The following is a 25067-nucleotide window of genomic DNA, read 5'->3' as shown; positions in this document are numbered from 1 at the left end:
ATATGCCAATAAAAAATGCAAAATTAAAAAAGAAAATGGGTTTATACACATATTATTCGGCTTTTAAAATCTAAGGAAATTTGGCAATAGATAGTAAAACCTTGATGAACCTTGAGGACATAATTCTACAAGTAGTAGAAAGAAATAGGTAAAGAAAAGAAACACTACATGGTTCCACTTCTTTACGAGGCACCTAAAATTATCAAACTCATAGAAGCGAGCGTGGGATGCTGTCTGCAGGGAGAAGGAAGAGGGAAGGGTTCAAAAGGAATAAAGTTTCGGCTTAGCAGGTGGCTCGCACGAGAGAACACTACAAGAGCCTACAAGATGAATGAGTTCAAGAGATCTGACATGAGGTATTTATTGATCTGTTGACAACAATAATGCATCATGCATTTAAAAGCTTGATAAAGGGCTGGGAGATGGCTCAGTCAGCAAAGTGCTTGCCATGCAAAGACCAGGACTTAAATTTGAGTCTCCAGCACCACACTGGAAACAGGCATCATGTTGTGTACCTGTACTCCTAGAACCGTGAGGCAAACAAAACACAGTTCCTGGGAGCCCACTACCCGCCAATCTAGCTGAATCAGTGAACTCTAGGTTCAGTGAGGGGCTTGTCGCAAAGAAAATAAGAAAGTGGAAAGCCCTTTAATCCCAGTACTCAGGAGGCAGAGGCAGGTGGATCTCTTTGAGTTTGAGGCCAGCCCGGTCTATAGAGTGAGTTTCAGGACAGACTCCAAAGCATCAGAGAAACCCTGTGAAAAGCAATGGAGGAAGACGAGATCAACCTCTGACCTCGGCATGGACATGTACATGCTCACACATACACACTCATATTGGCTAAGAGGGTGAAACTCATGTTAAATGTTCTTGCCATAAAGTAAAATAACCCGTGAAAGCAGCACCCCAAGAACTCTGGGTTTATCTCTTGCAACCCCAGAGGGAAGACATTCTGGGAAGAGCCTGGGCAGCTTTTCTGGGGTTTGGAAATAGTATCACACACACTATTCCAAAAGGGCCTAAGACATTTTAAACTGTTATTAATACAAACAAAGTGCGATTAGCAGCAGACTGGGTGGGGACAAGGCAAAATAACAAACATGTCTCTTGGGGACACCCTTTGAGATGGTTCCTGCAGAAATGTATGTAACAGGGACCAGATTGCCTAACCACTCACTAGTCTCCAAAACTCTGAACTCATAAGTAAAACTCTATGCTGGTAACTCATAAGACTTTCTTTTTTTTAAAAAAATTATTTATTGTATATACAGTATACATGCATGCCTGCAGGCCAGAAGAGGGAACCAGATCTCATTACAAATGGTTGTAAGCCACCATGTGGTTGCTGGGAATTGAACTCAGAACCTCTAGATGAGCAGGCGGTGTTCTTAACCACTGAGCCATCTCTCCAGCCCATAAGACTTTCTTTTGGTCACTTCAATAATAAACCAAGAAGCCTGAGGACCAGGCTGTAATCTAGCTGGGCATTTGCCTAACACCTGGGATCTATTCTCTTTGTTCTTACTTACAGTCTCTGGAACGCAGCTCACTTTCCCCGCTTTCTAAGTGGAAAGAAACAACTTGCTCAAGGTTATCCAGCTAGTAGAAGGCTGGACAGCTGGCTGGGGCTCTGCTCCTTGTGCTGCGTTGGTTCTGCATTACTGCATCCATTCAGCAAAACCTACTTAAGTAGTTATAGAAAAGTCTGGAAAGATGGCTCAGCTATTAAGAACATCTGACTGATGCTCTTGCAGAGGTCCAGGGTTCAGTTCTTAGCACCCATGGAAGGTGGCTCACAACCACCCATAACTCCATCTCCATGGGACCCAATGTCCTCTTCTGGCCTCCACAGACACCTGTACACACATGTGCACACAAAAGCCTTCCATCTACAAGATCACATTGCACTCATACATGCAGGTGGACAGTACCATTTCTACTGTGCCCCACATACTCATGTGGGCCTCCTGCTGGAGCACCAGTAATGGAGATAAGACCTCATGAAATAGTCCTGGTACAAGATGCTCCCTGCTTCTCTCAGATGCTTGCAGGAACTCATGCCACTGCCTGCACAACCGCAGATATGATAGCAGCCACAAGCAACTGAACAGGATAAGACCTCTGAGGAGCGGGGTGTATGGTCCTTTCCAGGAGTGGACATGCTAAGGTCACAAGTGGACTGGGAAAGAAGGAACAAGTTGGGACAGTCTCAGGTAGCATGGGACTCAGAGCACCTGAGCAGAGAAGTAGAAGAAATGACATCAAAGCATTGGGACAAACAGTAAAGAGTCCAGGAAGTCATTCCTGGCCCCAGATGTTTCCCTTCCTTAGTGTGCAAAGTGCAAAACATAAATGGCTAGACATACTTAGTCCATCGATTTTAGTAATTACCCCAAAGTCAAGAACTTCTGCTTCTCTGGAAACAAGATGACTTGAGAATGACTTCAGGCTGGATGGGACAGCAGCTGTGCACAAGGAAAACTGTCCAGATTGCTGAATTGGTATGTTCTACCATTCTCACACTGGACCTGCATCTCTCACAGGTGATCACTACCCAGCCTCTAAGGATAAATATGTCTTAGATAGGTAGTTCTCTCAACTCTCATTCTGTCCCAGAAATAGTGCCTTGTATACACAACATCTAAGGACCACAAGTTATCCATTTAGCAACACCCAACTGATCAAATGGGTTGCTGATGCTGGACTCCAGATTTTCCTAGGTGTTCATCTGAAGACTCTGACTAGATTCCCTGTGTCTCAGAACCCCTTACACATCATCACTTATGTATAATAAAATATTTTCTTACTTCAGAGAAATACAAATTAACAAAGTACTTCTTCTTATCAAAATGTAGACATGACTTACAGAACTTCTGGGAACATCCTGCGCAGGCTTTGTGTATGTCTCAGATAGATCGCCATTCAGAATAACTTCAGCCAGAGAGTTCACCAGTGGGGCGTGATGGATAATGAGGAAGACCTGGTGGAAGGGGGAAGATGGGATATACATTGAGGAGCTCAGTCCTCCACTCTCGTCCTTCCTGATTCAAATTACCCAGGCTGAGGATGGGTCCCATTAAGGAGAAAGCAGCTGCTCAACTCTGAAGGACTCCCCCCTCACCCCCGCCCACATTGCCTGTTTGGCTAGCTGTTCTTTCTTGGGAGTATATCAACATCATCACTGCACAAGTGGAGCCCTGTGGGAAGGCAGCGGCCTGGCCAGTACACTCCTTCCTTTCTGTGGCATGCTAGTGCCAAGTTCCAGCATAAGACCAGTCAAGTATTTGTAAAGGGACATGATGCTGAGATTCCAACACTGGAATTATCCCAAGCCCTAGTGTGGGTTTTAGCATGCTGGGTTACAGCAGTGTTGTAGGTAGAGGCCACAGGATGTAAAGTAGAAAGTTCTGGATGTCACCTGCCTTGCTGCCTCATGCTCAGAAGAGTGACATTAGGAATCAGAGTGTTCAAAACTGACCTGCCAAATTGGCCTAGACACACCCACTACCTTGTTTTAAAATGTAAAAGGGGCCAATGAGATGGCTCAGCAAGCCGGGTAAACTGAGTTTAATGCTCACAATCCACAGTAGGGGAGAACTGACTGTTCTCTGACCTTTACCTGCACACCATGGCACAGGTGTTAACCCTGCTTCCTGCACATACATGCTAACAATAAATTAAAAATATAAAGCAATAGATGCCAATAGATGTAGTATAGTGTGTGGTATATTCACCCTATACATGGATCCCTGGCAGGTGAATAGATCCTAGCAGACAGATCTCCTGACTATGGACAGATCCCTGCCCGTGGATGGATTCTTGTGTGTGGATGGATTCCTGCCTATGGAGAGATCTCTGTGGGCAAATCTGTCTGTATACAGATCTCTGCAGATAGATGGATCTGTGGGTGGATGGATCCCTGCAGGCAGACAGGTCCTTGTAGGTAGTTGCATGTCGTGCTCATTTTCCTAGCTCTGAACCAGAAGCATGGTGGGAGGGATCTCCACAGGAGAGATGTGGAAGAAGGCCCAGGCCAGGCTATCTGCACCATGTTCTTATGAGAAGCAGCTTAGTTTTAGGGGATGGCATCACTTGTTGTACTAAATTACTGACACTGATGTGAGTTTTCATGGAAGTTATGCTGACAATATTTGTAAGCATGCATCAATTTTAAAGGGATGTAGACGCTTAAAGGATACAATGTTTAAACTGGGCTTTTAAGTTTTCACACATTTAAACTATTTTATAATTAAGCCAAATTACATAGTAGGGGAGGAAGGAAGAAGGGCTAAAGATTTCTTTTTGTTTCTTCTTCTTTTTTTTTTTTTTTTTTGAGACAGGGTCTCACTATGTAGTACTAATGGGCCTGGAACTTACTATGTAGACCAGGCTGGCTACAAATTCAAAGATCTGCCACATCTTGAGTGCTGGAATTAAAGACATGAGCCACCACATCCAACTAAGGCTCAAGACTTTTTTGTTTTACATTTATTTATTTTTGTGTGCATGTGTGTGACCATGTGAGCACTGTGGCACGTATGTAGAGATCAGAAAACAGACGGAGAGGATTCTCTTATTCTACCATGTAGATTCCAGGTTTCAACTAGGGTCATCAGACTTGTCCTCAAGCACTTTATCTCTTGAGCCATTTTGCTAGCCCAAGATTTTGAGTTTAGAAGAGATCTATTTAAGGGCTATGAAGTCAAAGGAACAATGAATTAAAGTTGTGTTTTGAGAGACACTGAAAGAAATGATGAGTGGCTTGGGTCACCAGTCCTTCTCTAAGACAGCAAGAGATGCTTCTCAGAGAAGAAGCTGGAGGAGCAGCCACAGGAGTTGGTGACCATGTTCCTCAGAGGAAAACCTGCCTATGTGATGCCCAAACAGCTGGTGAATCATAAGAATGAGTTTCTTGGTTGGGCTCCTGTGGCTGAACAAATGAGTTTGGGTCCTGCCAGACTCCCAGAACTCCCAGCAGGCTTGCAATGAGTCAGCACAAGTCTGCCAGGAGAAGCTGTCCTGTGTTCAGGCTGGTGGCACAGAGGGGCCTGAGACACGGCAGACCTCAGGCAGAGCTCTGAGCAAATAGAGCCTTCATAACAAGCAGTGGCCAGCTATACCAGAATCCAGTCCATCTTCCCACTGTGGGAAGATGGTAACTGGATTTCTTCTCAGGCCAGCAGTAGGTAGCATTACCCCAAACTTGAAACAGTAGGGGGTCCAAGTAGAAGGAAATCTCACTAAAGGGAATCAATCCTGGTACCATGGCAGACATGGGAACAGAGCTCTAAGCAAACATCTGGCTACTTGACAGCTGGGTAAAGTAGTCCACAAATCTGGACTGCGAGCAATAAAAATATTTCTAAAGTTATGTAACTGGGTCGCTATGGAGTTTTTCCCCTTCTTGTAAATATTACATAATTACAAGATGTGAAGGAAGAAACAGTTGTTTAAGGAGGGAGGCAGGCAAACTGGCTCAAATCTCAGGTGATGGCTGCTCTAAGATCCCTTTGGAAGGTGATCTGGAACCAGAACTACTACAGCCCCTCTGCAAACAGCCCTAGCAAGGCTGTGCGCTGGGCCACAGCTGTGAGAGTGCATTTGTCCAGCAGCTGGGGCTCATTATTTCTAAGCACTGTGAACAAAACCACACAAGCCCACATCTCCAGTTGTTTGGGAAGCCTCATCTAGAACCAACAGCATGGTGCCAGGCATCATCTCCCTCTACTTTCCATCTTCTACCATGAGATTGAGTCCTACTCTGTGTATGGAAAACAGAACATCCTTTTCCGTGTTCGGATTTTATTTCAAGAAAGGGGCTACAGAGCTAGATCAGCACCCAGGACATCCCACAGGACCCCGTCTGTGTAGGAGATGCTGGAGATGGAACAAACATACCTGGGAGAGAAGATAGAGGGACACTGGCAGGCTGATCTTTGGGCGCTCTCCTCCCTAGTGAAGGACAGAGGAAAAAGAGGTAGCTCGAGTCATAAAAGGCAGACACTGAACACAGAAGACCACAAGTCCTCCATTCAAATACTGTGCTAGTCAAAAGCCCACTGTGGGTAGACAGGTACAGCGTGATCCAGTTCACATGGAGGCTAGCCTTTCCCCAAAATCCTGCCCCACACCCTGGTTGGGCAGCTGAGCCAGTGCAGGAGCTCATTTCCAAAGTCACAGAATGCTCACTCCCCAGCTGGGCACTGAGGGCCCCAGAGGACAGGGCCCAGGCCTATTTCAGGAAGAGCCCTTCACAACACAGGTAAAGTGGGAGGGACTTGGGGCTCTCTGGCCTCAGAAAAACAAAACAAGTATACAACAAAGTCAGCTCCTTGTTTACCCTCAGCTTTAAGAAGGCATGTCAGACCAGTCCTGTGGTGGTGGTGGGGGGGGGGGGATCTTAGGATCCAGATCTCAGCAGTGCTCTCTTGGAGCTGCTGCAGTGCGGGTCAAGACTCATGACCTCTTCTCCTGTATTACTTATTGACTGGAAGAATGCCCACATTCTAGGTACAAACAGATGCCATGCTAATGAGGTGTCCCTGCAGGGAGACAGCTGGTGGCTCTGCTCCTTATGAGGCCTCTGTTGGCTGCATCTGTGTCCCTGCTCCCTCTCACTCCAATCTTATCTCTGAAGGGACAAGCGAGGGTGCTCTCCCTGACATAACTTTTCCCTTAGGGATCCTGGAACCAGTCACTCATGGCATCACCATGAGACAGGTAGAATCCCCTTCCTAACCTAAGCCCACTGAACCAGAACCCTTGAGAGCAGATAGTATCCTAGAAAGTCACCATCCCCTACCCTATCCCTTGCCCCTGTGGAGGACTCAGGGGACCTTTCCCTGAGCATGCTCCAGCACTTTCTACGTATGTCACACAAAGGTTCTAGTGCTGCCTGATAACTGTCTGAGGGTAAACTCCAGTGAGCACCAGAGAAAGCTGGGGGAACGGCAGCACCTCTGGGAAGGGCGCACGGGCACTGATTCAAGGGTCCCTCGTTTCCTTCGGATACTGGGGATCTTAGATTTCTTGGCCACTTTCTCATCAAGAAGGGAGAACCAGTGGGCTCTGAAAGGTCTTTCCTTGGGATGTGAAGCTTTGTTGTAGACTCCCTGCAAAGGCTGCTCCAGCCGAAGGCAGCCCTGTCCCTCCCTCTCAGAAGACATTGTAGGAGGCAATGGCCAGCTGCAGACTCACCTTGTCCGGGTTCTCCAGGGAGTACACATAGAGGGGCAGGAAGAGTCTGTTGAGCAGGTGGTCTGTGAGCACATCGTTGAGGAACTCACAGTTGATGATCAGGATGTCATTGAGATAGTGCAGGTGGTCCAGGTGCTCAGCCACCAGGTCACTCAGTTTTCCCCGATTCCGGTGCCTGTGAAAGAAATGTTCCTTTTAGTCCAGAGGTCAAGGTTTGAGGCCTTCGGCTTAAGCAGAAGACACATGTAGAGATACATTCACTCACACACCCGTTAGTTAAGCTTGTCAATCAGGTAAGCTAGTGTAGGTATGGCCCCTGATGGGAAGACAGATGAAAGAATAATACACAGGACCACTGAAAACATTTGAGAACTTCTGGGGCTCTTTCTCCCAATGGCCTTTGCAAGGCACCCCACAATTGTGGGGGTAAGTTAAGCAAAGAAAAACAGTGCTGCCCTTGTAGGAAGCCACTGCACAGGAGTATGCACTGGCCAACATGGTGAGACCCTCAGATCCACAGATGAACAATACTAAGGGAGCCAGACCAAGCCAAGTGCTCCAGAGGACAGGAATGGTAGAGAAAGTAGGCCTTACTTTGCAGCTTCAGCCATCACATGGGACATAGAACAAGGACACACACTCCTCCTCAAGTCTGCTGGTGACTTCTGGGATCTTGCAGCAAGCAACACCTGTGCTGCCTGTGTTTTCAGGGTGTAGCCAAAAGGACAGAGTCAAAGCAGACAGAACTAGACTTTATTTCTTCCAAAGCAGAAGGTGGGCAAAGAGAACTTAGTTGGGAAGTAGGGGCACTGTGTTTGCATCAGCATCACTACTATTCAAGTTATAGACGGCCATTTCAGAAGACAGAGACTTGGAGGATAAAAACCAGAGGGGAAAAGCGCTCCAATGGGGCCATCACTAGTGTGAACACCCACTACTGACATTTGGGACTTACCACCTGACAGCTTGGTTTGCATGTTTTTCCCCCTCCCCCAGTCAATCTAAAATGTGCTTCATATCCTTGTAGGAGTAACGTGTATCAGGTAGGTAAGTTATAGTAGGCTCAGATTTGCTTGCACATAATTCAGGACAGTTATTCCATACTATAACCACCTTCACTAGACACTGACAACAAAGTCACACTGCACAGCCCAAATATAGTGAGAATCTATGAACCACCCCACCAGAGACTCAGAACACACACACAATGTTCCATAATCCTTCCTTATGATACCATCAAAAACTGGCTTTAGAGGATTTTTAATATACCTCCCTTTTTGATGTTTTCCTGTAGAATTTTACTGAAGCAATAACATGGGTGGATTTAATGGCATTAGTCAGATCTGACCCAGCAGCTCCCCAACCCAGAGAAGGAACTGTGCACATGACACTGGGGACTAAGCCTGAAGCCTCATGTGTTCCACTGCTGAGGTACATCTCTAGCCCTCCTTTCAGTTTACTGTGGGACAGAAGCTTACTAAGGGGCCCATGCTGGCAACCTTGAACCCACTATGTAGGCAAGACAGGCTTAAGCCTCCTGAGTATCTAAGATGGTAGGCTTGAGCCTCCAGGCGCAGCGGAGGAAACCTTAAGCACCGGTTCTTTCTGGAGGTAGTCCCTCCTAGCCTTCTGTGAAACCTGCACTGATTTTCACTCTGTACCTCAGCCCTTTTAGATGCTGCTCACCGACTCCCCTTACCACAGAACTCTGACTCTCTATTGTCCCCCACAGTATTTTGGAATAACCAGAACTGCCATCATCATAACTGGCCACTGCAGATCTACAGACTACGAGTTCACTGCCTTCCCTGAAGCACATAATTTTTTCTGGAGGACGGTGCCTTGGTTCACATCTAAGGCTGTGATCCACATGGGCTCTATTTTCCAGAAAGCCCCATTAGCTCCCCCCCCCCCCCGCCGTTTCTCTAGCCTTGCTTCTTTCCCAGTGTTAGATTGCACATGCTGCCTAGCTCCCCTTGTTCAGGAGATCTCCTCTCTGGATCCTCCAATGTCCTGACCCCATCTGAGTATACTTCTTACTTTATTTGGGGCAGTGGTTCTCTGCTGAGTGTGAAATAATGTCAGAGGCATTTCTGGTTGTCCTAACTTGGAGAGGTGCCATTAGCCATAATGGATAAAAGAGGCCATGCAGACTGCTAAACACTCTGCAAGGCAAAGACAGAACTACAGCAACGAAGTGCCCAGTTCACAGTCAACAGTGCCAAGACAGAAAAGCCTGATGTGGAATTTCAAGTCACCACCACCATCTTAAACTATTTTTTACAATTTTTCTTGAGATATGATTTGCTCACACATTTCTCATATGGGCTTTTAACATTTGTTTTTGTTTTTCTTGAGATGCTAGAAATGGAACTCAAGGCCCCAGCAAGTACTCTACAAGACCCCATGTATGTTCAACACATCTGATTTGAGAACACTTTTAATCTCATCTGCCAAAAGCTCTGTACTTATCAGTAGTGGCTTTGTGTTCCCGCCGCCTCAGAAACACCCCCTCCTCCTGTACCCCAGCCTTAAGAAACTACTCATCTACTCTGTCTTTAGATTTGCCTCTTCTGGGCATTTCCGTGAAATCACAGGTTGTGTGTTCGATGCCTTCACTCAGGGCAATGTCTCTGAGGTTTATCCACATCATAGCATGTGTCAGCACTACAGACATAAACTGCATGGAAAGAGCACATTTTGACTATTTTGTGTCTGTATCAAGGGAGGGTAGAGTATATGTGCATGTATTTGTGTGCAGGTACACATGTGGTGTAGCCTTGGAAGTTAGAGGACAACCTCAGGTGTCAGACCTCGGGCACTGACACCAGGAAGATGGTGTATCTCACTGGTCTGGAGCTCACCAAGTAGGCTGGCTGGCCAAAGAGCTGCCAGGGGCTCGCCTGCCTCAGCCACTGTATCCAGCATTCTCATATAGGTTCTATAGGTAGAACTTGGGTTCTCAAGTCTATGCGTCAAGTGCTTTAGTGAGTGAACCATCTGCCCAGCTCTACATTTTGGTGATTCACACGTCCTCATCTGATCAGCAGCCTCGTAGGCCCAGCTAGGAAAGTACTGCCACCAGTCTGTGTGGCACATGGAAAAAGTTCAGATTCCCACTGTCCTAGACGGGTGGTTTGAACCTTCTGCCATCTGAAGTCCCCACTCTGCTTGCCCAGGGGTCGGTACTGCTCTCCTCTCCACTTCTCCTGGATGGAAACAGAACGCTCCCTTCACCATCCTGTTTTCTGAAGAGACCACTGGAGCATTACTTACTCCTCATCGGTCTGCACACAGTTGTCAAGTTCGATCACGTGGCTCCCAATGAACCAGACCAAATTGGAGAAGTACGGGACAGCGGTTTTGTCTCGGATGTAGTGCAGCATGGCCTGGTTATCCACTGAGAAGATTCACAGAAGAAACAGTGAGCTACCAAAATAACTTAGGGAAAATCTTAAAAACAAAACACCCAAACAAACCAAAAACCACCACGAAAAAGGCTTGCTACCATCTGAGACTCTCTGTCTTTCCTGGAAATACTTGGAAATGCTTATCTTATTAGTCAAACAAAGCAGTGTTGGTTCTATTTTCTCAACTAACACACTCGATTATTCTTGTTCTAATTGCAGGTAGCACTAGAGAGGCTACACATCAGCAATGGGTAGCACTAGAGAGGCTACACATCAGCAATGGGTAGCACTAGAGAGGCTACACATCAGCAATGGGCAAGACCTGGCTACACTGAGGATGCAGCACTCTCAAAGCAAGTCTCCTGGGTTTACTCGTAAGGCCAGTTCAGAAAGAGGAAAACCAGAGGTTAATAACTTACATGACACTGGAATAAGGAACAGGAATCGGCATTGGAGGAAAGGCAAAAACAGACAACAGTTAACAGGGTTAGGAACTGGGAAGGTAAGACAGCAGCCCAGAGAGACAGAGCCTAGGCAGGAGGCATCTAAACCAAAAGACACAGTTAGAATAGAGCAAGAGAAAACAGAGTGCATAGAGCAATGAAACCGACAGCGCATGAACAAGGTCGCAAACTCAGAAGTCTGCCAGGTCAACAGTTGCACATGAATGAAGTTGGGAGGCTGAGAGTGTAAACTGGGGAGTCAGACAACCCAGAAAGGAGCAGTTGCTCAGCCTTTGACCACTTCCCTATGGAAGTGTGAGCCTAGAACAGCCAAATGCACATCTTCAGGACAGAAATTACACTGGGCAAAAGCTCCAAATTTTTAAATATGTGCAATTATATATATGCTTCTGTTGTTGTTGCTGCTGCTGTTGTTACTGAGACAGGCCTCGCTATGTAGCCCTGGTTATTCTGTATGTTTTCCAAGCCCGTCTGAGGACTGGTATGGGTCAACAGACCCTCAGTTTGCGACCTCTGGCTGGACCCATTTAGGCTCTAAGAAAGGCTCTTAAATTTAAAGTAATCCCAGGGCTGACATCTTCCCCTGATCCCCGACTAGGCAGCTCAAGTAACAAAAAAAAAGTCAAAGACCTATATGGCCAAGAAATGGAGGCCCAGCTCTACTGTGGTCACTATAAGGAAATTAACCAGGCTTTGGGCATTGTCTTAGAGGAGCAGTTCCAGCTCCAAAAAACCTGCAGCACAGGCAGGGCTCCTGGGAAGAATCCCTGCTGGAGACAGTATGGAGCATTTAGTATGTCCAGAGACTAAAGAGGAATCTTGGTGGTTGGCTGGGAATACAACACTGCCCCCTGCTGCTTGTGATGTGAAATGCTCTCATGCATATTAAAGATAAAATATAAAAGTGTAATACAGTATATTTTATAAGCCAAAACACAAAAATTGAAGCAAAAAAAAAATTCAAGACAGTTTTGCTTCATCCACCCATTTCATGGCCACTCCAAATCCCACACAGACTTCTCGGATATCCTGTGTGGCAGCAGCAGGGAGCAATACTAGAACATGAAGTACAAAGATCTCCATAAGAAATAGTGAGATGCCTGCAGGCCTACTGTGAGACAAGCAGCCATGGCTTATACTAGGCAATCTCTCCAGTGACTCAGGAACTGTACTCAGGGGCATGAGAGCCAGCATGTGGCCCAGCACCTAGACCCGAGGGCATGAGGAAACTGACCTTTGTAGACATTCAAGGTGATGGTTCTCACAGCAATTCGAACCATGCTCTCGGGGTGATTGAAGAACTTGATGGCTTCTGTGTACAGGGCAAAGTCATTGGTGTGCTAAAACAGAAAGTGGACCCAAAAGTTATAAATCACAAGACAGGACTGCCCTGAACCTTTCTGAAATTTGTCAGACTGTGATAAAAGAAAAAAAATGATGTCACCATGATGGGAGGTGAAGAAGCCAGGACAGAGAAAAGGGTCCACAGAATGTCATGCGGTTTCCTGATCTGGCCTATCACCTTTAGCTATGTGAGGAGGTATTTCCAAGCCCATTTCTTCATCTATAAACAGGGGTAACAGCCTTAGCCTGAGAAGACAGAGCACAAGTGGCCTGGCAGTGTACTCTGCTGCCATCCTGCAGCCCATGTTTCCACATAGTTCAAGGGCCCAGCTTAGGAGTGGCTCAGGCGAGGCATGGTGGTGGAGATGCTCTAGACCAGCTCTCCCTAGAATGGAGCTGGAGGCTCAAAGTAACATCTGTCTTATAAAGGCCATGCCATTTTGAGGACTGGCAGTCGAGTATGAACCTAAAAAGTGACAACGACCCTGGTTCAGACTGAAGAGGAAAATAAGCCCACCTCAAAAACAAACACCTGGGATGATCTGCTCTTCTAGAGTCAAGGCTTCTGCCCTTCAGCCACAGCTCAGAGAGAACCTGGACAAGAATACCATGGCCCTCCTTCTGCTCTGGGTTTTCTTCCACCTGGGAGAGCCTTTGGGTAAAAGTTGTTCCCTGGATGTGTTTCCAACCATCTACTGTGTGCCAGAGATAGGACTCTAGTGTGTTCATTTCTCAAGTGCAGACATGTTTTGTGGTCCTTGTCTAGCATTTCCTCCAGAGAGACTACTGAACCATGAAAATCAAGGTTTGGACTGTTGCCATTGCAATGAGGTTTGATGTTTGATAGATTTTGCCCAAACAGAAGAAGAAGAAGAAAGGTGGAGGAGGAGGAGGAGGAGGAGGAGGAGGAGGAGGAGGAGGAGGAGGAAGAAGAAGAAGAAGAAGAAGAAGAAGAAGAAGAAGAAGAAGAAGAAGAAGAAGCAGCAGCAGCAGCAGCAGCAGCAGCAGCAGCAGCTAGAGATTGTTGTCTGACTTCAAAAACAGGCATTGGGCAGACCTCAAACATGTTCACCACCTGTGTCCCACTCATGCTGTTCTCACCCACAGAGAGGTAGATCATAACTGTGTGAGCAAAGAGTGTGACAGAATAGGTGTGTGACTTGTGAGGCTGGTCGCAGAAAGCAGCACTGTTTGCTGTGTCTGCTGTTGAGGTACTCACTCTAAGCAAGCTGACTGGAAGGACATTTGGTCAGCCCAGGAAGAGGCCCTAAAAAGGAGCTGTGGTCTCCCATGCACAGCCAGCATCCGTTAACCACCCTGACAGTAAAGTAGCTCCTCCAACCCCATTCCAGATTCCAGAACATAAATTCTTAGGACACTGTGTAAAACAGTCCTACTAAGTCAATCCTAAATCCAGACATACCGAGAATGTGATGTGATTCTGATCAGTGAGACATAGGGAGAGGTCTGGGGGAGACTTCTGAGAACACGCTCTCAGAAGGGATACAAGAAAGGAAGTGACATTAGAAATTCTGACAGTAGCACGTGACTACGTAGTGTCAGGAGCTGCAGCAGCCACCCTGTGGTCAGATGGGACTAAGTTTGAACAAATGCCTGCTGCTGTTACTCAGCAGGAGGTTAGGAAAGCTGGGCCCTGGGCATAATAGGGAGCCAGAATGAATGGGCCCAGCAAAGTGGTGCTTGTACTTGTAAGTGAATGAGCTAAACTGTCCTCATTCTCAAGCTTCCTGGAGCTTGAACTGATTATCTAAGTTGTTAATAGCTCTCCCAAGGAATGTGTAGGACACAGGCCTCCAAGGAGAGCAAGTGTGTCGTTTCATACAATTCTGAAGATACCATATTATTTAGTCTAATCCTTGAAACCCATTCTAGCTTTATAGTTTCACCTCATTTCTCAAAGGAGGGGGCTCAGAGGGGCCTGTAAGTTCTCTAGGTCATATAGCAAGGAGTAGAAAAAACATTCCTTAATAGAGTTTCTGCTGTTTTCAGCGTGAATGATAACCTCTGGATCTTTCCCCTCCCTGGCAAGTAAACTGAATTTTACAGTGCCAATGGCAGGAATTTGTTGAACTAAAAAAAAATGTTTGGGGGCTCAACAGTTAAGAGCCTACTACACAATTTTGAGAACCAGAGTTCCAACCCTAGAACCCACGTGACATGGTTTCATGTGCCTATAACCCCACCACTGGACAGGCAGAGAGAGGAGGATCACTGGAGTCTGCTGGTTGTCAGCCTACCTGAAAACCACAAGCTCCAAGTTCAGGAAGAGAACCAAAGAGACAAGGCAGAGAATGACAGGGAGAACTTTCAGAGTCCTCACCTGGTCTCCATGCATCTAGAACATACATATATATGTACATATATACATTTTGCACACATGTACATGTACACACAAACATACACTTAAAAACAAAAACTTATTTTCAAGTATGCCAAAGCCTGTGTTGCATAAGTGCTTTGTAGACAAACTCCAGACGCCGCAGAGCAAAGGCTGCCATGCTGGCGTTAGCTTGACACCAAGCATCTGCTGCTCCCACTCACCTCATTGTAGAAGAAATGGACAGTATGGTTGTTGAGCTTTAACGAAAGTGTTTTCAGGAACGATATGTAATATGCCATGATCTCCTCGTCGGAAAAGTCAAATTTATGGACAATGATTGAATTTACATAGTTATTAGACAGCAAATAATCTAGAAAAGAAAACACAGGGTGAAACAGGTGAGCTCGTGCTAGAGGAAAATGCCAGCAAAGGCTGTTGGGTAATAAGCACAGAACTCAGCCAGCTGAGCACAGCTTAACCTTTACCCTCAAAGAAATCATCCACCAGGCAGGACTACCTGCGAGCACACAGGTCCTGCCAGAGAGGAGCCTGTGGCTCCTCTGTGAACCAAAAGGGACAAATCCATGTGTGTTTTCTGTTCACTGCAGAGCTGAGGGCAGGAAGAACAGGCATGGGGTCACTGTCACAAGCAACCTGCAAATGAGGGCAAAAGGCTCCTCATTTTAATAAAGAGCTTCCCTACATGGCCATCAAAAGACACTGTCATGCCTGGATGCCAGGAAGGGCTGCATGGGCCTTCAATCTGTCTAATGACAATTTCATAAAGGTCACTGCATCCCCATCATGTGTCCAGGGCTAGGTTAATCACCTCAGATCCAAATTCCCCAACAGTCACCTGGTGGTTCTCAGGGGAGCACCTTGACTGAAGATGTTCCCCCTCTGTTGGGAAGGCTGGCCTTGCCAATAGAGCACAGACCTTATGAAGGGATACACCCGAGGTGATGAAGCCAGCAATGCTATCACCACTCACCCAGTCAGCAAGGTCAACCAAACCAACCCTAGTGAGCAACGAGGTATGAGATAGGGCAGCCAGACTGACTTCATGTCCCTTACAGTGACAGTTCCTAAGGCAGCTCTCAGGGCCAGCTACAAGAGAGGCCAGTAGGGTGGGGTGGGGTCCTAAAAATCTGAACACATTGTAAAATGAGTAGTGGTCATAAGTGCTATGGGTAAGCTTGCTGTCTGTGGAAATGGAGCTATATATAACTTCAAGTTCTTACACATATGCATTCAACACAGAAGCATGTGAACCTCAGGTGTCTGGCTTGAGGGATATTTTATAGATGTGTGCTTTGTAGGGCCCTCTCAGGTAAGACCCAGTACATTTACAGTTCCTCAGAAAGCTCATTCATACCCCTGCCCTGTCAGCATCTTCCCTCAAGGCAGGAGCCACTCTAACGACCCATCTCTATAGACTGGTGTACCTGCTTGTGAACCTCAGACAGGATGAGTGCTGCCTGTGCCTGGCACCTCACTCCTCACCACATCTGAGTGTTGTCATACCGTGTGTGTGGTAGCCACACTACTTCCCCCCCCTTGTTGCTTTGTGGTATTACATTCTTTAAACTGTACAAAACTTATGCATCTATGATTTACCATGTAACATAAAACCTAGGTGCTTTTGGTAATTCAAATACTTGTCATGATGTGGCTTAGGACAACTGGGAAAGGACAACGGGCCAACATGAGAAAAGATGTAGGACATCTTAGTGAGCCCTGTATTTATAGGCCAGTGGCCCCTGGGCCACAAATGGCACAAAAACTAGCAGTTTCAGGTATGTGAAAAGAGTTTCTGGCTACATTCTACACCTGGGACAGTCACAACGTTCACCTGCTCCCCAAAAAGTCTTCCTAACCCCTTTATGGGGGTTAAGGAAACACCAGGGATCAGTGAAGGGGCCTGTTATGTGGCTGGGATTTTTCTACCCCATCACCTGTGGCTGACATCCTGTGGTATTCTATTATAATAAACCTAGGAGTCAGTAAGGAATCTCAGTCTTTTGGGCCTCTGTCACTTAGGTCACCAAACACATAGGCAACAGCAGACTCTGTGCAATGGCTCCCTGTAATAGTGTAATAGCAAAAACCTGGAAAGCACCCAGATGCCCACAGACAGATTCATTTGGCAACACTGCAGCTGGGATCCGGACCAGGGAGGGCCCCAGGCAGGAACAACAGAAGATGGATGGGATGGAGGTGGGGGGAGCATGGAACAGATGAGTTGTAGGGTAGGAGGTTACAGACATCTGACCAGACTTTTGTAATGAAGTTTTGTTGCTTTACAATAACTCCATTTTTTCTAAAATAAAAAATAAAATCATCTGGACATAGCGGTATATAACTGTAATCCTAGCTGAGGCAGGAGAACCAAGAGTTTGAGGCCAGTCTGAACTACATAGAGAAAAACTGCCTTGAAAAATGTTTTAATAAAAACTGTCCAGAAAATCAGAGATGTGTCTGCCAGGTCTTCTCACAGCAGGGTACCCACAACGCATGTGTCATATCACTTCTGTATAGATCTAAAACAGCACAGATGCAGAGAGCAGAAAGGGTCACGGGGGCTGTGGTGGAGGAAGCGGGAGTGTTGGCTAGCGGTCACAAGGCCTTAGCTAAATTCTCCACATACAGAATAGTGACTGGTGATGACAGTGACCAACCCTGCACTAGACACCCACATCTAAGACTATAGGGCCTAGGAAGTGATGGCTATGCCAGCTGGGCAGCACGGGCCACTTCAACGTGTGCACGTCAGACCTTCGAGCTACTACACTAAGGAGCTACAACTTCTGAAGTACCTGGTTTTAATTCCTAGCCTTAGATGGGTTTCAAAAGAGTCACAGAATAAAACTCAAGGAAACCTATATTAAAACTCAAGACTGGAATTGTTCCACCAGCCTCAGCAATATCCCGGGGTGTTCACTCTCGGCTGAGCCCTAGGCCTGCTCCTCAGAGCTGTCCCTTCCCCTCAGAGCTTAGAAACCACACTTGTTTTGCATCCAGCCATCCAGTGAAACAGAAGCTTGTAACAAGGGAAACCATGCAGGGAGACATGAATTAGCCGCATCTGTCAGACTGTGGTCAGGGGAAGGAGGAGGTTTCTGTGGTGGCAGCACCACCTAGCGGTCACTGCTGGAGTCACCACACAGCAGCCCTCCAGACGCAAACCCTTTTCCAGACTTGTTGCAGGAATTCAGTACCTGCCTTTGCTCCTTTTCTCTTGATCTTGAGGGCAGGACCTGGGCTCTGCTGCATTTGGAGTAAGTAAGCTAGCACGGAATGAGGTTAGGCTGGCTCAGTCCCAGCACTGATAAAAGTCTGGGCTAGGTAATGCTCTCTGCAGGTCTGTCCTGGACACCACGGGATACTTAGCAGCTCCTCTGTATTTGGATGGACTACGGCAACCAATACTAACTCCAGATGCCAGCAGCGTACCCAGGAAATAGCAGTAGCCCATTGAGGACCACTAAGTTCATTCTCCTCTATTCTGGACTTGCTAGAACAGTTACTTTGCACCTATGACTCCAACCTTCTTGGAGAGAGAGCCCCAGCAAACCCTGCCTCCCAGGGGTGGTTGTTACTGATGAATAATCTGGGCTTACTGAGGGCAGGTCTGAGTCAAACTCCTATTCTCTGGGCAGGAAAACTGAAGCAGAGGGGTGCTGGCTGGAGTACATGGACCAGAGCCCCGTCTGTGGACTACTCAGCCTTCAAAATAGAACCCTACAGAGGGACTGCAGCCCCCACCTCTCTTAGTCCTCCACAGAACTACCACACTGAACTGCCCCAACACATTCACAGCCTGTAGCTATCACTCTCATCACATCACTGAAGGTGATGACAGGGCTCTCAGGAGAAACTAAGGCTAAACGAGGTTGCAAGGTGGGCTTCAACCCTGACAAAATTGGTGTTCCCATAAGAGTCAGAGAGACCAAAGGTCTCTCTCTTGACCTCACTCTCTCACAGGTAGGGCCAGGTACAGTTAGACGGAGTTAAGCTCTAATGTCTCTCCAAAGGTTCATGTGCCACACCCTCTGTTCCTGAATTGAGGCAGTGTTAGGAGGTAAGACTTAGCGAGTGATATTCAGATGGTGGGGTGAAGTTTGTCATGAGTGGGTCAATGTCTTTCTCAACACGAGTTTTCCCTCTCCTGGTTCTGGACTAGTTGGTTACCTTAAGAGCAAGTTACTGAGGGCTTGTAAGATAGCTGCTGCCAAGCCTGATGACCTAAGTTCAATCCTGAACCACGAGGTAGAAGGAGAGAACTGACTTCTACATGTACTCTGTGTATGTGCATGTGCACATACACTCAAGTGCACTTAGGCACATAAATAAATGTGATAAAACTTTTTCGGAGACAGGGTTTCTCTGTGTAACAGCCCTAGCCATCCTGGAACTAGCTCTTTTAGACCAGGTTAGACTCAAACTCATAGGGATCCGCCTGCCTCTGCCTCCCAAGTGCTCGGATTAAAGGCGTGCGCCACCACCGCCTGGCTGTGATAAAATTTTTTAGAAGAAACACTTGAAGCTTTGCAATGTGGGGATTACTTACAAGTAAAGCTCACAAATTAAAAAACTCAGGATACCATGCGCTTACTAAGCAAATATTTGGTCTCTTTCACAGCCTCTCTGCCATGGGCTGAAGTGGCAAAAGGCCCTCACAAGGTAGAGATGCCTAGTTTTCAAATTCTTGGCTTCAAAATCTTAGTCAAAAAAGAAAAACAACCTCCCTTTAAATGACCTAATTTCTCAGGTCTGGAGAGATGACTCAGTGGTTAAGTGTACTGGCTATTCTTTAAGAGGACCTGGGTTTGATTCCCACATGGTGGCTCATAACCATCTTTAACTCTAGCTCCAGAGTTTAACTATAGCTGCAGAGCTCCTTTTCTGACCTCTGCAGGCATCAGACACTCTAATGGGACACAGACATATGTGCAGGCAAAACACCCATGCACATAAGAAAAAAAAAGATTTTTAATGATTTTTAATTTTTAATGTTATAGTTTAATGACTATAACAGAATTTGCTATAGTAATAGAAAACAGACTGAGATAGTATCTATCTACAAGCTAAGAAGAAAGCCCTCAGTAGAAACCAGTCCTGACTTCAGCATCAAATTTGACATCCATCCTCCTGAACAGTGAGCAAACACATTTCTACTGTCCAAGCCACGAAGTCCACTGGGGTAGCCTGGGCAGACTAAAATACTTGGGAAGCAGACATATGAAATCTGGCAGTACACAGAAAATAGCAAGCAGTATTCTTACAGAGCGACGTCTCATGGCTGATGTTCTCAAAGAGGATGTTCAAGGTCTGTAGTAGCTGGACACACACATAACGGCCTGATTTCTGCCGCAGAATGTTCAAGAAGAAAACAAACATATTCTTCTCCAGGAAGAAACTGGGGAGAGAATAAGAAAGGGTCAATGTGTGGATACATCCTAGGTTGCCGTGTGTGTGTGTGTGTGTGTGTGTGTGTGTGTGTAGCTACCAGTGGTTAAGACCAGACTGCACATCTCAGTGCCCATGATGCCATCTGCAATTGAGGACAACACATGGCCTTCTGACTCTCTTCCTGTCTCAGCATGTGAGGCCGGTGCTGGTTCCAAGAAATGGTAAAGTAGATTCTGACAGAATGGAGATGCTCTACCTGCTAAGAGCTCACACAGCAGCCTGTGCCAGGTGCTCTACAAGCATCGTTCTCCAGCACACATACCACCTGTATCCGTAGTTTCCCCGACAAAACCTATTTCCTTTACACTCCCATATTCAAGGGCAGGAAAACACAAGAACTGGGTTTCCCTACAGGGCCAAAAGATGCTGAGTGACGGCAAAACTTTTCACTTCTGTTGTCTGTTTGCAGCTTCCCGACCGCTCCTCAAAGAACCTGAAGAAAGGTGAAAGTATTAACGTGGAGGGACTCTACAGAGCCCCCAAACCTTCTTCTGCCTTTCTTGTGCTTATAAGGCCAGGGGCAATGGCCTGGGGGTGTGATGGTACATGTTAAAAATGGGGTCTTCAATGCCCTTCCTTCAAGAAAGATGTTATTTCTATTCATTTGTTCAGTGCATTTGAGCAAGATCAGTTTGAAATAGACAGAAGAAATCTCAGCAATCAAAGGCTCAGGATACGGCTCAGTTGGAAGAGTGCTTGCCCAGCATCTCCTAAGGCAGGTGTCGAGGTATGAACCTATAATCCCAGCATTTGGGCAATGGAGACAGGAGAATCAGAAGTTCAAAATCATCTTGGCTATACTGTGAGCCCAAAGCTAGCCTGGAATATAGGAGACCCTGCCTCAGAAAGGAGAGAGAGATAGAAATAGAGATGAGAGGGTCAGAGGGAGGGAGGGAGGAAGGGAGGGAGAGAAAGGGGGGGGGTCCCTGTAGTCACATGAGTCTACTGGGTGGTCCAGTTCTAGATGCCTCTTCCCCTCAACTGTCACTCCATAGGGATAGGACCAGTGGCCTGACACTCACTGCCACACAATTCTGCTTGAATTCATAAAAGGATAAGTGAATGATAAAATATGATCTAAAAAAAAAAAACAAACTAAATTCTTTCTCCCACTCTGACTCCAGGACCCCATCTGCCTATACACATTGCTATACACATTGCTCCAAATGACTCCCAGAGTGTCTCTAGCATCTGACCTACTTTGCCTGCCTCTGCTTCAGGTTATACAAAGCAGTGACTTGCTAGAATCATCAGCACACTCAATACCAAGGGTGGCCAGGGGGAAGCTGCCAAACATCTAAGCCTAGATTTTGCTGCAGGGGTGACTTAGTAGATCTGGTGTGAAACTCTCAAGGCTAGTTGTTTTTTATCTTTGTGTGTATGATGTGTATTCTGTGTTGGGGCATGTATATACATAGCAAGCATGTGGAAGTCAGCAGAAGGCTTTGGATATTGGTTCTCACCTTCCGCTGTGTTTGAGACACAGTACCATTGCTGCTGCATTCATCAGGCTACCTGGCCTGTCTCCCATCTCACCGTACAAGCCCTGGGATACAAACATGTGCTACCGCACATACTTTTATATAAATTCTGGGGATTCGAATTCATGTTTGTATGCCAAGCATCTTTCCAGCTGCAAGGCTGGATTTTTGAAAAATTCTTAGAATGGGAGAATACTTGGGAAAATGGTTGAGTCTAGGGCCTCAAAACTATCAAATGAGTCGAGTATCTTACAGTTTCAGGAAATAAGGAAACGTTAAAAAAGCAAGTGACAAAGGAGCCAACTGGGCAGAGGCCCTAGTACCCAAAGCTGGAGCAACTGGGTTCTTACCTAAAGTAAAACCAAACTTGAAGCACTTAGCACTTTTTCTTTTGAACCGCGGTCTCTAAGCTTCCTGAGAGCTAGGGTTACAAGTGTGCATCACAGCAGCTCACCTGGTGCTCACACACTTTTCTTTTTCTTAGTCTTTTTTTTAAAAAATTTATTGATTTTTATTGAGCTCTCCCTGCTTCTCCTCTCCCGTTCAACCCTCTCCCAAGGTCCCCATGCTCCCAATTTTCTACTTCCCATGTAGATTAGATCTACGTACGTCTCTCTCAGGGTCCTCATTGTTGTCTAGGTTCTCTGGGATTGACTCACATGTTTTTCTAAGCTGACACACAGATTCCATTCTAAAATGAAGGTGTCAGGACAGTCTCTAATCTTTAACCTGAGGGGTTTTCTCGTTTCAACAACAAATAAATAAAGAAATTCTTAATGGGCCTGTAAAAGAAGCCCCTCCCATTTCTAAACCACACTTCACTCTAGGTGCTCATGCTTTCCTTCAGGGATCATTGTGTGTCTCAGGTTCACACATAAGATAATTGTATTTTGCACAGAGCTGTCCTACAAACAAGTCAAGATAATTTATAAGAAGCCTGGGCAGGAAAGACAGCTCAGTGGGTGAGGACCTGAGCCTGGATCCCTAGAAGCCACATAGAAGTCAGATGGGAAAGTGAGATTCTACAGTGAGAGGGGAAGTAGACAGAATTCTGTGGACGCTCAAGGGTCTGCTAGCCTGGCATACATAGCAGTGAACAACAAATCATGTCTCAAACAAGGTGGAAGCCAAGAACCCACCCTGAGGTTGTCCCCTGGCAAGTGAACACCCCCACCCCAGCACACGTATATAAAATCTGTGTTCTTGGCTGTCATAAACCAATTTCAAACCCTTGTACATCAAGACTTCAAGATATACAGAGGAACCCTGGTTTCCAGCCTAAAAGGCTGTCCAATGGGAACACTTCTGTCTATCATGTGTATCATCCATGAGGCCTGCATGCTTCCAGGTACTAGACAGGGAGCATTTTCTCTCCTTTTTAAAGATAAGGAAACAGAAGTTCAGGGAGGCAAACAGCCTGACTTATGCCTGCTGGTCTAAGTACAAGGATGGAAAGAAACTTCTTTGTGGACTCTAGGTAAGACAAGCTCCCTCACTGTCTACATATGGGAACACCAACAGGGCTTCCGTGTGGGCCAAGAGGGGGTATGCTAGACTGTGCTCTCAAAACTCAGGATTGTTGCCCACTCCCAGTCAACACACCAGTGGCTCAGATCCCTAGAACCCATGTGAAACCTAGGTGGGTATGGCAACCTGCCTGTAATTCAAGCCCTAAGGAAGCAGAGACAAAGGATCCTGAGGGAAGCTGGCTTGTTAGTCTAGATCAATGGTTCTCAACCTTCCTAATGCTGTAACCCTTTAATACAGTTCCTCATAGTGTTGTGATTGCCCCAACCATAAAATTATTTTCGTTGCTACTTCATAACTACAATTTTGCTACTGTTATGAATCATAATGTAAATATCTGTGTTTTCTGATAGTCTTAGGTGACCCCTGTGAAAGGGTCATTTGATTCCCCCAAAGGGTACAATCCACAGTTTGAGAACCATTGGTCTAGATTGGATTAACAAGCTTTGGGTTCAGCAAGGGACCTTATTTTAGTAAATTAAGTGGCAAGTGATGGAAGATGACATCTGACATCAACCCCTGATCTCCCCACATATGCACACGAATGGGCACACATGTATGCCCACACACGTTCCAACATGTTTAAACACCATAATACCACATGTATACACATGCAAAGCAATAAGTAAAACAAAATAAATGCAGTAGGTGCTGGCCCTTGGCAACTCCCTTGGGGCAGAACCTTTATGTTCATTTGGAACCTAACTATCTGGGACATTCCTCGTGCCATGGAGTAGGTAATAGAGTACAACTCGGAATGCTATCCACACATCTTCAGTTTTTCTAGAGAAACTCATTTCCACAGTTCTTCCAATTTGGGCTTGTACCTTTCTAGTCTCTCAAGGACATTTGCTATACATATTTAGGCAAGATGGAATTAGCATCGATTCCTGACTCATGGTGTACACTTGGAAAAACACTCAAAGGAAGGGGAAGAATCTGAAAACAAAAGCCTTACTCAAATACAGAGCTGTCATTTTGATCACCCCAAATCAGGATCTCAGTGATAGAACGGATGGTTTCCACCAGCAGGTTCCGGTTCTGTTCTGTGACGGTGGTATTTTTGGTTAAAACATGGTACAGGTACCTAGAAGAAAGGGAAGAAACCAAAGCTTACACAAAGTGAGTTGAAAGCCAGGCCCAAGGGCCACTGGCAACACTCATAGCATAGCTGCAGTGTTTAAGTTTCTGTTAGCACAATTTCCCATTCAGGATAGAGATAGAAGTCCCCACCCAAGAAAAATGGCAGGAGCTCTGAAATATTAAATGCCAGGGATACATCTGCCCAAACTGAGGCAAGCGCACTGCCAAGCCCTGAAACCAGCCCCCAAAAACTTCAGGGTGCACGAGAACCACAGAGTTGGCAAAATCAGAGGCTCCTGGGGTGCACTTGAGGATTCCGCTTTAGAATTGAAGGCAGGCCTCACAGTGCACAGTGACAGATGTACAGTGATCATAGTCAGTGCCCTGCACCTGACACTGGACTCACAGCAAGAGGCAGAGTCACAGCTCAAGGACAGTGGCACCTACAGGCAGAGCCTAGGACACCAAACACTACTTCTGGAATGTCTATCGTTCCTCTCTAGCACAGTACACCCATGAAACTAGGAATCAGAGTGGGACAGAATGAGTAACTCCTGTCCAAGGGGAACAATCTCATCTGCTAAATCTAGAGGGGGAAGGGTGGGAGAGGCCAAAGTCCAGGTAACTCCACCTGTCAGAGCTGGCTTAGGAAGGAAAAGTTGGCTCAATAGGAGTGGCTCAAGACGCCTTTCAGGGCCACTCAATTTCTGAGTGAGGCTGCGAGAAAAGGAGAGGATGAGTGTAGAGG

The 25067-nt window shown here is 46.3% G+C and overlaps 1 protein-coding gene across 5 annotated transcripts in view; it reads right to left on the bottom strand.

The window, feature by feature from the left end:
* Window positions 1–25067, bottom strand: part of Clec16a (C-type lectin domain containing 16A) — a 218035-nt gene that overhangs the window by 176613 nt on the left and 16355 nt on the right. For 3 of the 5 annotated variants that reach the window (XM_041676079.1, XM_041676081.1, XM_041676083.1), the window contains exons 2-10: window positions 24195–24323; window positions 20042–20175; window positions 14978–15126; window positions 12306–12411; window positions 11027–11032; window positions 10474–10597; window positions 7198–7372; window positions 5899–5952; window positions 2867–2980 (exon numbers count right to left, since the gene is read on the bottom strand). In XM_041676079.1, coding sequence (XP_041532013.1) covers window positions 2867–2980; window positions 5899–5952; window positions 7198–7372; window positions 10474–10597; window positions 11027–11032; window positions 12306–12411; window positions 14978–15126; window positions 20042–20175; window positions 24195–24323 — 991 coding nt within the window. The remainder of the gene's footprint in view (window positions 1–2866; window positions 2981–5898; window positions 5953–7197; window positions 7373–10473; window positions 10598–11026; window positions 11033–12305; window positions 12412–14977; window positions 15127–20041; window positions 20176–24194; window positions 24324–25067) is intronic. The other 2 variants (XM_041676080.1, XM_041676082.1) reach the window with 1 other exon arrangement.

The sequence above is a fragment of the Microtus oregoni genome, unplaced genomic scaffold, assembly GCF_018167655.1.
Source record: "Microtus oregoni isolate MIOR12 unplaced genomic scaffold, Mior012 000027F_ref0000203, whole genome shotgun sequence".
Lineage (NCBI taxonomy): Eukaryota > Metazoa > Chordata > Mammalia > Rodentia > Cricetidae > Microtus > Microtus oregoni.
Note: the sequence above shows the minus strand (reverse complement) of the source record. Positions and strands in the feature narration are given on the sequence as shown.